This window comes from Merops nubicus, unplaced genomic scaffold, assembly GCF_000691845.1.
Source record: "Merops nubicus isolate BGI_N331 unplaced genomic scaffold, ASM69184v1 scaffold89, whole genome shotgun sequence".
Taxonomy (NCBI): domain Eukaryota; kingdom Metazoa; phylum Chordata; class Aves; order Coraciiformes; family Meropidae; genus Merops; species Merops nubicus.
In genome coordinates, this window is record NW_008629949.1 from 80,084 (window position 1) to 93,887 (window position 13,804).

Consider the following 13,804-nt stretch of genomic DNA (forward strand, 5'->3'; position numbering starts at 1 on the left):
AATTCAGTTTCTCTTAAGACAAGAGCACGAAACCACAGCACCGTACAAAAAACAACAGAACTTTAGATTATTTGTATTTTGAGAAATGAATGTATTTGCGCTAGCTCAATAGGTAAAGAAAAAGAAGTAGTACTCACAGAATATAATAATTTATTCTCAAGTGGCTTGCTGACTCTCCAAACAAGTAGAATAGCCTCAACAGTATATTCAGCAGCAAAAAAATGTGTACTATCCTCTATCAGCTGGAGTCTGGAGGTTTTCAGACCTCTTTTACAGGGTATCTGAGATTGCACATATTAACTAAATTGTTTCCTAAAGAACAGCTCAAGATCCTGCTGATGACCATCAGAAGGAATTCACCAGACATAAAATAAGAATTTATTTTTTTTTAACAGCATAAAAAATTTGCATATTCCCCACAGGACTGTAGATGCCCATCAGCCAAATGGAGCTTTTCTCTTCGATCTTTGTAACAGAGTGTGAGCAATGTGTGTGTGTGTGTGTGTGTGTGTGTGTGTGTACACATCCACCTGCATGCATCTGGAGACAGGAACTTCTTGTAACTAACAACCAGTTTTCAAACATCTGTTGAGGATCTGGATACAGTCCTACAGGATCATGGAAGGATAACACTACAGGGATTACTTCCTGCTGGATGTTCAGATGGAAGATGAATTTTTCAAGACAGAGGTTCTGAACAAAGTGTCCATTATTTCTACATTTAAACTGCATTTTTTTCAACTATTTATCAAAATAAAATTCACTATTTCAAGACAACTACAACAGGATTGAAATGTAATTAGTTGAAAAGCTAAGTACTTCAGGAATTATCTTGTTGGAAAACTTTAATCATTTGTGTCCCTTCAAACTAGTAAAAACTCTTCTGTAACAACTAAAAATACTACAAAATGAAAAAAAAGAGTACAGTTAAAGCTGTAGTAGTGTTTTCTTTTTAACACAGCTCTACCTAGACAATGTGCAAGAATTCCTTCTGTTTCACATTTAAAACATAAAATTCCCTCAACAGTCCATTAAATAAATATTTTATCAAATCACAGACATGATATTTTCAAGGGAGACAACTTTCTCAGCTGACACTGCTGGCTGGACTGCAGCAACATGCAAAATGTACTCCAATGCTGTCTACCTAACTTTAGGGTTCAGTCAATTGAAAACGTAAAAATGCCATTCCGAAATGTTTTCTTTAAAAAAAGGGGGAACTGGGAAAGGATATTGGGCCAAGTAGCACTTGAACATGCACCAACTACACTAGAACATGGAAAAACTCTGAAACTATTTGCTTTCAAATTCAAAATTAACTCTGTACAAAAGCTCTTTTCCCTTACTGGAGAACAGCCAGAGTTTTCTGAGGAAACCATGAACTTCATAATTCAAGATTTTCAACAGAGAGCAAAACCAGCTCACGCTGAAATCTCAGCTTAAATAAAAACTAAATTGTTAAAAATATCCACCCTTGGAAAGCAAATTATTGACAAGAACAACAACAAGAACAAAAAATATCTTGTTACAGCACAAGTGTGCTTTGAGACCCCAGAAGAACAAGAACTGTTAAGGTCACTTCTGGTCTTCTCCTCCTCACTTGGAAAATCATTGAATCATAGAATCCTTTAAGTTGGAAGAGACCTTTAAGATCATCAACTCCAACCATTGAGCCAATAGGGCTCTAAAGTCCTCTGCTAAAACAGATCAGAATCTGTCAGGGTTGGAAGGGACCACCAGGATCACCCAGTTCCAACCCCTCTGCCATGAGCAGGGACACCTCCCACTACATCAGGCTGCCCAGAGCCTCATCCAGCCTGGCCTTAAAGACCCCCAGGGATGGGGCCTCAACCACCTCCCTGGGCAACCCATTCCAGGGTCTCACCACTCTCATGGGGAAGAACTTCTTCCTCACATCCAGCCTGAATCTGCCCACTTCCAGCTTTGCCCCATTCCCCCTAGTCCTGTCGTTACTCGATAGCCTAAAAAGTCCCTCCCCAGCTTTCTTGTAGGCCCCCTAAGATACTGGAAGGCCCCAATAAGGTCACCTCGGAGCCTTCTCTTCTCCAGACTGAACAGCCCCAACTCTCTCAGTCTGTCCTCATAGGAGAGCTGCTCCAGCCCTCGGATCATTCTCGTGGCCCTTCTCTGGACACGCTCCAGCAGGTCCACGTCCCTCTTGTAATGGGGGCTCCAGAACTGGATGCAGAACTCCAGGTGGGGTCTCACCAGAGCAGAGTAGAGGGGCAGAATCACCTCCCTTGACCTGCTGGCCACACTTCTCTTGATTTATCTCTGAAGGAAGGAATGTGAATAGCAGGTAAATCTAACAATGACGTAACACCAAATGGGATTCAGTAACAATGCAAATCTCACAAGTTAAGAAGGCTGCAGTGGTTTATCCTAGGGTCACATCTGGATTTTTGTCCACTTATTGCATTAAACTGTTGCAGCAGGGAAAGATGAAAAAAAGAAGGCACAAGGGAAGACCAAAAAGTTACATTATTTCTACATGGACTCCCTGACAGTTCAGCTATCCTAAAACGTGCTCTAAGGTCCAACTAAACTCTCACAACAACAAGCATTTTCATTCACTTATTGTCCCAAATAATGAACTACATTAATCTTTATTCAGTACAGGCTATTTACTGAATATACTAAATTTAAATCCTTCCTCTTTCAGCTGTATGCTGTAAACAAACCCACACTAAACACTATTAAAACAAGTTCCATTAATTTACCTTTTTGTGTTTTAAGAAATTGTTTTGTAGAACCTTTGTAAAATACTTTCATAAAGATGGTGCTGAACAGAGACAATGGCCTATGAAATGTACAGAGCAAACAAGACTAAGCTATAGCACTTTCCCACAGCACTTAACAGCATTAGTAACTACCCTGCAGGTGGGCATGCAAATTTTAATTGCCTTCAAAAGAGGCAGTTCAAACAGTTCTAAGAACACCAGTGCTCGGAGGTGACATTTTCTGTGCACAGAAATGGAGGAAGGCACATCCTTGGCGTATCTGAAGTACAGTTAACAGGACAAAGTTGTTCATTGATTTTTTTTTTTTTTTGCCTTACTTCTTGAAGATTGAAGTATTTAATTTATCAGTCTGTCTGTTTGCATTTCAGAAGCTACCATTATCAAGAATCTAAAGAAAGAACCTATATGTGTATCAAACAAATCCTTCCTACACTGCGAGTGCAAAGTGGAAGCTGATGGTCCAACCAAACCAAGCATGCAGGACTGATGTGTTTTGGTGGGGTAAGCTTTATATGACCATTTTAAGTAAGATGTTCAACCTAGAACTGAAGTGGAGGAAACAGAGTAGCCTTTAGGACACCTCATCTTCGGAAGAATTCCAAAACAGCAATATCCCACCTAGCTTTACTACACCAGCTGACTGCACAGTGCCCGAGCAAGTGGCAGGACGCTGCTGACAAGACAAAAAGGCAGGATCACGCATGACAGAAACAGTATTCATTCAACTTGGCATAAGCCATTAGGCATCTAGAGTTGAATTTTGTGTCTGAGCAATGACTGCATTGAAATCATCAGCAATTCTTATCCAAACTTGTAATTTTTAAGCATACTAACTTCTCAAACAATCTTATCAATGTGTCATCACAGGTGATGTGGACTGAGGAAGACAGAAATCAAATATTCCCATGCAATCTTTTCTTTGCTAACTGAAAGATAGCTAGAGAACAACAAAATTGATAGTGATTTTCTTCAGTTCAAGACAGAACATATCCCAATGACTTAATGGAATGGCTTTCTTAAATATTGAAGAGAATCCATACAGCTGCCTTGAAATGCTGTTTGAACATTATTTCAATTTTGCAGCTTTGTTTCCAAAGAGCCCCCTCCTCAACAAGCATGAATAAATGCAATGAAGTTAAACTGGCAAAACACTTTGTTTTCTAACAAATGTTTTTGAATTCTGAACTATAAACCAGGACACAGATTTCAGTCAAGCTTCTGAGACCAGCAGTTGTTTAAGTAAAACAGGAAGAACAGGCCAGTGTTTCAGATCTTTAAGTAACAGCTATCAAATGGTAAGAAAGAAATTACCACTACATTATAAATTACTCCACACAGCTATTGCATTTAGAAACAAAAGAAACTATAAATACCTAGCTCACATAATACTCTAAATAAAGTTATACATCTTTCAAAGAAAATAACTTTAATAAAAAGGTTGCAGAGACTACTACTCAATCTGGGAAATAAGATTAATAAGAATTAACTTTGTGTAGGAAGCATTCTGCAACTAAGAGGTCACAGAGGTTAAACAAAAACAACACTAAAGTTCTTTCACAAAGATTTGCTGAAGACATTTCATGAAAAAAAGGGAATGTAAGGTAATCCTTGTGAAACAAGTACTTCTGTCAACATTCCTCCATCACAATTTTTCCCCTCTTCTGAGAGCATTGGCTTGTTTAAGGCTATGCTTCTGAGGACATGCCGTACGATTCACTAGTTGTCTATGACACCACAAGTTACAGCTCTGTGTCTTCAAGGCCAGAAAGAAGAGCTTCCCACAAACAGAACAACAGGAGGACTGCCAGCTCCTTAACGTCCTTTGCCTAGAATGCCCCCCATGAATGATTTGAAGGTTGCAAAATCTTAAAAAAATTAGAGTAAGAGGTGGTGTTCTCTGTGCTTCAGGTTTGACTTTGATGCGTGACACATACAGTTAGGTTCCTCCAGCAAAGCGGGCCATGTAAAGCGGTGACACACCACCTACCACTGAGAGGACAAAGTTGAGCAGAGCCGTCCCGCTGTGGAAGAGGATGGTCACTAACGTTGTAACTGTAGTAAATAAGAGGCTCAAATTGCGACTCATCACTATCCATAGAGACTCCAGGATCTGGAAAAGGAGGGGAAAGCAAAGACAAAGTCAAGCACCAGGCAGGACAGAGAACTGCTTACAGAGTAATTAATCTCCATCAAGACATACAAAGAAGACATCTTTAAAAAAAATCACCTTCCCTCGTTTCTAAAAAAATCATCTTCCCTCACTCCTGCATAATAGTATCAAGTGAAAACATCTGCTTTACCAAAGCCAAGTTTCCAGGAAGACAGTTGCAAAGTTTTGGAATTTTCCCCTCAATGCTCAAAATTATTTCATTATGAGAAACTGCAGAAAAATCCAGATGCAGTAACACTTGTTTATCACGATTAACATCCCCATCAACTGAAAGCGGATCTTGTCTTAGGAGAGAAAACTCATCTTTTCAAAAGCAGAAATGCTAAAGCACAAGGAACAAGTGACATCACAAGGTAGAAATAAATCTGAAGACAGCTTGAAATCAAGTAACAGAATTACTACTTTGTTTTTAAAATGTCTTAAGACAATGAGATGCATGATTTTTATAATGTCTGCAGACAACTACACAAGTTGTGATTTTGAGTAAACATGCATTGACTTAGTGAAGCATTTATGGAAAAGAAATCAAACAGTGCTAGAGAACCTATTAAATTTTTTACTGGCTTGGGGTAGTGATTGCTTGCAAGTTACAGAGAGTACAAATAAATTTTGAGACATGCCTTTAAACACAGGATACCCACGACAGCCTAATTAGTTTATGTATGGAAGTAAACTTGTCAATCTGAAGAGGGCAGCAACTTCATGAGACATTAGGGACATAAAGGCATGGCACAGCATGACATGTGGAGGCAAAAAAAAAGTAGTTTCATAAGAAATATTTCATTCAGAAGGAACACAGAAAGAATGTATTAGCCAAAGTGATTCAAGCATATAAAAGAAGCAAGTTTACAAACAAAAAGACATACCTTCTTTCAGACTAATATAAGTGGAAAAACTGTGAAAGCTCTGACTTCAAAAAATGAAGATTTCAAAATTAGCAACAGTTACTCCTGGTTTAATATCTTCATCAATTAGGCCAAATTAAGCCCCCCAAAACCCATAAACAAAACAAAAAATGAGTAGCTGGCATCTGTAGAGGAGACAAAGGAGTGTGAACAATGTGACCATCTCTCCTTTGGAACTGAGTGAAGCCTACTGAAGGTAATTTACTAAGCATAAACTTCGGAGGGAGTAAGAGTTGAGGGAAGTGACAGGGAATTATGACACATAGTAAAACCAGAAAGATATACTTTATTCAGGCTTCTTACTATTTAATGGGAATTATTAATTTTAAGGCTCATCTTTTGAACAGAGTTTATCAGTCTCTCTTGAGAATTCCTATTTTGTTTTAAAGATTAAAACTAGCCTGATTTTATCAGTCTTTTAAATACTAATCACAGCAATTGTTAATTCCTTTCTTTGCACAACATTGCTTGCAACACATCAGCTGAGCTGATATTCGTGAGTGGTTCAGAAGGAAAGGGGCTTGTTCCATCTGCTCCAAGAGAGCCTACATTTAGTGGGAGCTGGGAAAGTTTCCTTCAAAATACCATGTTCCTCCAGTATACTACCCTAGAACCTGTAGCCTAAGGAGCCAATAACCATGAGTATACAACTGCAGTTAGTGTGAATGCAGTCATCAGGCGGTTTCAAACAGTACCAGGAATGGTTCTCCTACAAGAACATCCTTCCTAGGTAGTCATTGATGGGGACTGTAGACCAGTTATCACTAGCATTTTCTTTAGGAGTGTGGAGACAGTGGATAGCACCTTTGACTCAGTTTTGTTACAACTTATGCAACCAAACGCATCTTTTAGGACTTAACTCCAGCTACAGTTAAGTTTCCCTTTATGTATATGTGCTATAGACACTTGCTTCTCACCACTAGGCTGAGAAGATCGACATAGCAGACATTAAATATTAATGAATACAGTACTGAAAAGTGCTCAAGTACATCACGAAGTCACAAAATCAAAATCTATGTACCTGCACCTGAGAGTTTGCAATGCCCTTTGCGTCCCAGACCATACTGCAGCTGAGTCAATGAGCACAGTGACTATGCATGAACAATCTCATCTTGATAGCTGAGGCCAGTGCTCCAAAATGTAACTAAATTTATACATTAATGATACTTTTAATATTAAACAACTGAAAACCACACCTCTTTCCCCAAAACGCTGCTTTGTAAGCAGAGATCAATGTTTCAAAGAGCTATGAAGCTGTAGGGAATTCAAGACTCCTTTATACAGCACACTGTGACATGTCACCACCCATGTCAGTTGCTCTGCTTTTCCAATCTGTAATAGGCAAGAAATCAAAATTCCATTTAATGTTCTTAGCCACATAAGGCATCCTACTGGCCACTTAAACTGGCCAATAGCTGAAAGCAAGGTTTAAAAGGCACCTGTTCAAAACAAGTTATTTGCTGAGAACTCCAAGACAACAACTTTCTGGAAGCCAGGTGAATTCATGTAACTAATTGCACTATAGAGATCATTAATGGATTTATAAAGGGAACAAAACTGGACACAAAGAGGTATTCAGAAAAAAACCCAAACTTTTCCTTTTGTACACTTTTTTTCATCAAGATGCACCATCCTGACAACCCAAAAATGACAGCAATGCAACATGTAAATAAACGTTTAATGTAAAAGATGGGCAATAGATTTTGTGAAGAATTATACAGTATGCACAAGATCAAAGGCTTTCTGCTCCAATTAAAAGGTGATTTCTAAATAAATGTTTACCCGTAAAGAACTGGGCTAACCTTTCAGGGCTCAACAGCTCATTTTTGAAAAATCATCTTTGCTTGACCTTTACATGAAATGGAGACAAAACAGAAGCAGGGAAAGGGCTCTATCCTCCAGCACTATGTCTTTGACTTTCTGACTCTAAAGAAATCAACTCCTCCTCTATAAATATTCATCAGGTTTAATTTCACCTACCCTGAAAAAAAAAAAACCACTCATTACGAAAAGGAAAACACCATGCTAAGGCAACAAAGAACAGAAAAAAAATGTGCATTGTAATTGAATTTCTGCAGAATGGACTGTATTTGCCATAAACTGAGGAGATTACCTGAAGAAATTCTCAGGGCTAGAGATAACATTCGGATATGTAGTAACTCTGTGAAGCATCTGAGAAATGGACTTGATTTGGAACACACAGATCAGTCACGCTAAAGGCATGGACAGAGAAACCTAAGTGAGCTGAGGCTCGCTCTGAACATCTTAATGGAAGGTCTTCTGTCTTCCTGCCTGGGAAATCTCTGAATGAGATACTGGCTGCTGGTGGAATGATGAATATTCTTGCAAGAAGCAAAAACATCAATTTAAGGAGACATCAGCAATGCCTCATATACCATCAAAGGAATTCTGAGTGATGATTCACAGATTTAACCAGCAGCAATTTACTTTTTCAAGGTTTCAAGCCTTCCAGAAATCATAGAATCATAGAACAGTTTGGGTTAGAAGGCACCTTAAAGATCACCTAGTTCCAACACCCCTGTCACAGGCAGGGACACCTCCTGGGCACCTCCCAGGTTGTGCAAAGTCCCATCCAACCTGGCCTTGACCACATTCACCACAGCAGACCACAGCTCCACTTGGCAACCTGTTCCTTTGTCTCACCACCCTCCTAGTGAAGAACCTCCTTACATCTAATCTAAATCTACCCTCTTCCAGTTTGAACCCATTAGTCCTCAATCCTATTGCTTCAAGGCCTTGTAAAAAGTCCCTTTCTTGTAGGCCCCCTCCAGATACTGGAAGGCCACAGCAAGGTCCTCCCCAGAGCCTTCTCTTCTCCAGGCTGACCAATCCCAACTCTCTCAGCCTGTCCTCATAGGAGAGGAGTTCCAGTCCTCAGACCATCTTTGTGGTCCTTCTTTGGACCCGATCCAACAGGTCCATGTCCTTCTTGAGATGGGGGCTCCACAGCTGGATGCAGTACTCCAGGTGGGGTGAAGAAATGAGTGGAAAAGCAGGCCAGTGGGGAAGGAATGAGGCTTTTCTTTTTTTCAGAAATTAAATCTTAACAGTTCAGCTAGGTATTACATATTTCAGTGACCTGAAAAACTACCTCAGAATAGAGCATGACATGCAAAGTTCAAGGCCTAAGTGAGGATCCACACCATTCCTCTTCCCCAGACTAAGAACAGGAAGAAATAAACTCCACTTCAGCAACACATCACTGGGTAAACTCTTCTATAACACTACTGCTTGTAAAGGATACTGGAAAAACCAGAAGCTGAAAGGTAGCAGTGCTGCTAACACCAAAGCTTTCAGAAAAACACAGATTGATGATTTGGAAAGGCTTATCTTCATATTAAATCTTCAGGCAATTTACGTGTTTAGATAGGGAATTACTTGGAAATAATTAACATCTGCCTGTGACAAACCAGAGATAAGTCTAACTGCTGTAAGGAACAGCACATTTTGAGGGGGTTACAGAAGTCTTCCGTGCTTTATCTGATACTCATCAAGTACTGAGCTGATGCATATTGTTACAAATTAAATGAATGCCAGTAATTCCCCACTGCAGTTACAACAGTAATTTAATTATAAGCTTTTAACTCTAATATGAAAGTTTCTTCCACTATGGGAAAAGCCTGAATTGAAATACTTGCATCTACCTTCTTTTAACCTTGTTCTTACAGCAAATGTTCCTTTTCTTCTTAAAGAGGATGAACACTTCCTGTGACTTCCATCAATGGCAAAGAGCTTATCTGCTTGTGACTGCAATGATGCTGTCAAATAGCTGTATTTTCAGAGACTACAGTCATCTGTACCATTCTGAAATATTTCAGAGAGCCAAGGGGTAGCAAGATATTTATCCTGTGACAAAAACTCCAGCCTCAATCCATGCATAAATATTTATTATGCGCAAGCAGTGTAATCTTAGTTTATTCTTTTCCAAAGATGGAGAAAATCTCACTACAGCTGCATATTCACACAGTTCTTTGCAGTTATCTCACTGTCTTTAAATGGCTTGTGTTTTAAAAAACTGACAAAGCAGTTTAGGGACTGTACTATGTTTTGCTATAGTCTTAAGACTCACAGGTTAGCATTGATTTCAAGTATCCGAACGCAGAAACAGCCTACAGTTTGAATGATAGCTAACCTATTTAAACAGCACTACCACTACTCCCCACCATACATCATACACTCAACCAAAAAAATCCCAAAGGCTCACAAAACACAAAGAAAAAAAAAAAAGCGAAAAAACTCCCCACCAAACATGAATAAATTACATCCAAAAGAGAAAACAACACCCCTCAAAAGCACCCATATAATTATAAATATTGATCCACCCCAATTCAGTATGCCATTTAAATAAATCGTTGTTCTTTTTTAAAATACCAAGAGAAAACGTTTCACACTCTGATAAAAACAAATTCCATATACAGTAAACTTCCAGTATAAGTTTATTATAAACATTATACCCACCCATAGGGTAGATAAGCAGCTTGCATAGAAACACCAGATTTAGGTCAAAACTGTTCTTATTTTCATCTCCTCCAGGTTTTAATGACCTAAACAAGCACTGAGGATTTTCATCAATTTTAAATTTGAAATACCAGTGCAAGCAATATTTATGCAATGCACTGTGGATGAGCAAGCCAGCAAAGAAAATGCTTCCCAACAAGGATGTGAAACCAGGACTTAGAGCTATATACTATGGTGACTGGTTTACAGTGGGTCATTAAGGACACAGGCGTATGAAGAACGAGGACAGGTGTTTCCCCACGGCTGGTGAGTAATGAGCTCATGGAAATAAACAGGAAACCAAGTCAACCGCTGGCACATTTTTTCCTGATCCTCTAAACCAGCTTTTAGAAGCAAAGCAAAGCATGTTAGCTAGATAAAAAATTTAATATTAATGTATTTCAGTCTTAAATATTTATTCTCTTTACACTATTCCCTGCATTATTCTAGCTTCTTCAAGCTACTGAAGCACACTTATCACCATGGTTTCTGAGCTGTGTGCAGTAATGCTGTAAATACACAGCCAGCACCCATTATATAGTTTCTTCTCTTCTCTCCCTCTTGCCTAGAAGGGAACTCCATATTGATTTTAAATTATGTGTTGTGCATTTTTATCACTCTGACTCAGACATATACAGTCAATTCTGAGAAAGTATTAAGTAAATTTCACTATTAACTGAAAAAAGTTCACTTTAATAAAAAAGTTTCTCTCAACTTTTTCTTGACTCACCACTTCTTCTATGATAGAAACTATAACCACTTGAGCAGCAGTTGTTTTCTCTGTCCTCCCTCATGCCCATCAGTCCAAACCAAGAACTGCCTTGAGGCAAATACTAGCATTAATTGCATCCACAGAAACATTATGCTGCAAACTAGGTATAAATAATATTCCTTCAAAATGGACAAACAGTAACCTGAAGATACTTCTAGTTTATGACAACAGTTCAAGCCAAAGATGAACTATATCGGGAGTTGACTCTATATTAAGCACGTTAGATTTAACATTTTTTTAGAGAAATGTAGTTCCTTCACTTTGGATTCCTTTCAATGCCTTTTCTTTTTCTCCTCATGAGGTGCACGGTCCAGTGCATTAATTCAGCAATTCACACAGTGTAGAATATTAATTTCATTCTCCACAGAACTTTCATAAAAGAAGAGAGAAATAAGCTGCTTTCAACCCAACTAATAATAATTTGAGGGAAACAAAAAAAGAGACAAAAAAAAAAATTTGTTTTGACTACCTCTTGGTCAATAATTTCCTCAATTACAACGAAGACATATTGGTCTCTTCTAAAAAGACTACATAATATAAAGCACTTAAAACCAGCCTGCGGGCGACACAGGTAATCCTGTAGTGACCATCTCTCTTGGGAAGAAGTCTGGGAAGTTAGTATTAATGCAAATGCTGATATCAGGAGGGCTGCTTCATCACAACCGCTTCTGTTTGTAGTAGGCTTATATTCTAAGTAGGCTTACAATAATTGCTTTCATAATTGTAGGAAACACTAACAGTGGTTTCGTAATTTTGCATGTACTTGAATCCGTAACCTTAGCGGGACTCCAAGGAGGAACTGTTATCAGCTAAAAATTAGACCAATTTGATAATAAGGGAAAACATACATACCGAAAGAAATGTTTCAATGTTATCATGAACAAACGATGCAACATCTTGCCAGTCCAGAATATCACCGAGCCAGCTGTTTTGACGGTTTATGTGCCATTTGTGTCCTTTGTGTCTTCCAGAGTGCGTTACATTCTTAACAAGAGAGACGAAGGCGTACAGAAAACAAACATCTGAGTAACTTACAGATAGGAGAAAGCCAAAGACTAATGTTTTCTTAACGAGGAATAGATCCAACACACATCTAAGTATTTAGAGCTGCTTTAATTAGTGTCCTCAAGAATATCTGGAAGTACTCTGTCCACTGGAAAGATTAAAATCGAACCTGTAGTTAATTACCACATGTAATTACAGTTCTGCATATTCTACTGATGCACCTCAGTTAAACATTAGCCTTACTGCTTGACTGATGTAATGGTATCTCTCTTGCTCTTTAAGAAAATACACAAGAGAGAAGTAATGATTTCAGTTACTGTCTACATAATTTACCACTTGCAACATACAACCCAGTAGAAAAACTGGGTTTTCCCACACAACCCATCAAGGAAAACACAAGGTGAAGCCAAAACAAGTAGTTTTCTGTCAATTAGTGTCTACTTCACTGGCAAAGTTCAGTCATGCAAAAGCTAAAAGCTGAACTGGAAGCATGGAGGATTTCTTCTGATGACACAGCTTTGTAACTGCAACACAGGACATGGCTGTAACCACAACAGCCAACTCCTTAAGTGGCTTCACCTTAATGATGAAGCTGCCTGCTGTCCAAGTCAATCTCACATGTCTAGCATGAGACTATTTGAGTCAGTTTAGGACTGTGACAAGTATTTCAGAGAACGATGCCAAAATTCTACTGTCGGCAAGTCTAAGCAAACCCGTTGACTACAACAGACCTCATCTTAATCTTTAACAGCAAGAGACTTCTCAAATTCTCAGCTCTGATGTTTATATAAGCATCTCACAACTTCTGTTGAAGTTTTCCAAAAACTTTTAACCTTACCTAGACTGCATTCAAAATGACAGGATCTTTTTTGGCATACATGGCAAGTAGTATCCTAAGTCCTTGCACTGATTTTTTTTAAGAGCATCATAGTTTCTGATTATTACCAACTCTCCCTAGATGCAGTTACACTTTATGATGCACAATTGTTGTTCACACACATTTCAAGTCCATTGTTCTTCAGCAACTAGACTTTTCTAGCACTTAGGGCCTCAGGTGTTGATAAATAAGGGCTTCAAAGTCAACTGGTTCCCCACCAACAAATTCATTAGATCTTAAAAACAGAACCAAACCCCACCCCTCAATAGACTAGGAAGAGGAGATTCTTCTTGAAAAAGACATTCTGATTGCAGAGTTATGCCATCATCTTCCAAGTGGTTTACTAGTCTGTTAATATTTTACTTCATTGGATACATAGATGCAATGGTAACTGATCTATCACAACTTCTCTGCTACTTTGAAAAATATACACCATTTGCTACCTACTGATCATCTCAGTTAATGGCTGAATGCACATTTCATCAGCAATTCTTCTTCCGTTCTACAGCTTTCAGGGAGAGTATCACCTCAGTCTAGGTTCTTCAGACACCTACAGACTAGAGCAACAGGCCTCAAAGTGCAGTGTAATTATTGTGTGCACACAACTGAAGTAGTGAGGAACTTGAAAGTTGTACTGAGAGAGTTAGATATGGTACAGATGTCCTCCACACTGCACTATCATCTAGTTTACGAGTTTTCAGATACACTGCAGGACCACGCAAGGCTATTATAACAATGCAGTAGGAAATAGCCAGGTGGAAAGCACTCAGATAAGAAATTTATGCAGATATGGAG

The 13,804-nt window shown here is 38.7% G+C and overlaps 1 protein-coding gene across 1 annotated transcript in view; it reads right to left on the minus strand.

The window, feature by feature from the left end:
• Positions 1–13,804, minus strand: part of TMEM245 (transmembrane protein 245) — a 71,199-nt gene that overhangs the window by 25,345 nt on the left and 32,050 nt on the right. The window contains exons 13-14 of the mRNA XM_008947084.1: positions 11,980–12,111; positions 4,750–4,872 (exon numbers count right to left, since the gene is read on the minus strand). Of these exons, the coding sequence (XP_008945332.1) occupies positions 4,750–4,872; positions 11,980–12,111 (255 nt within the window). The remainder of the gene's footprint in view (positions 1–4,749; positions 4,873–11,979; positions 12,112–13,804) is intronic.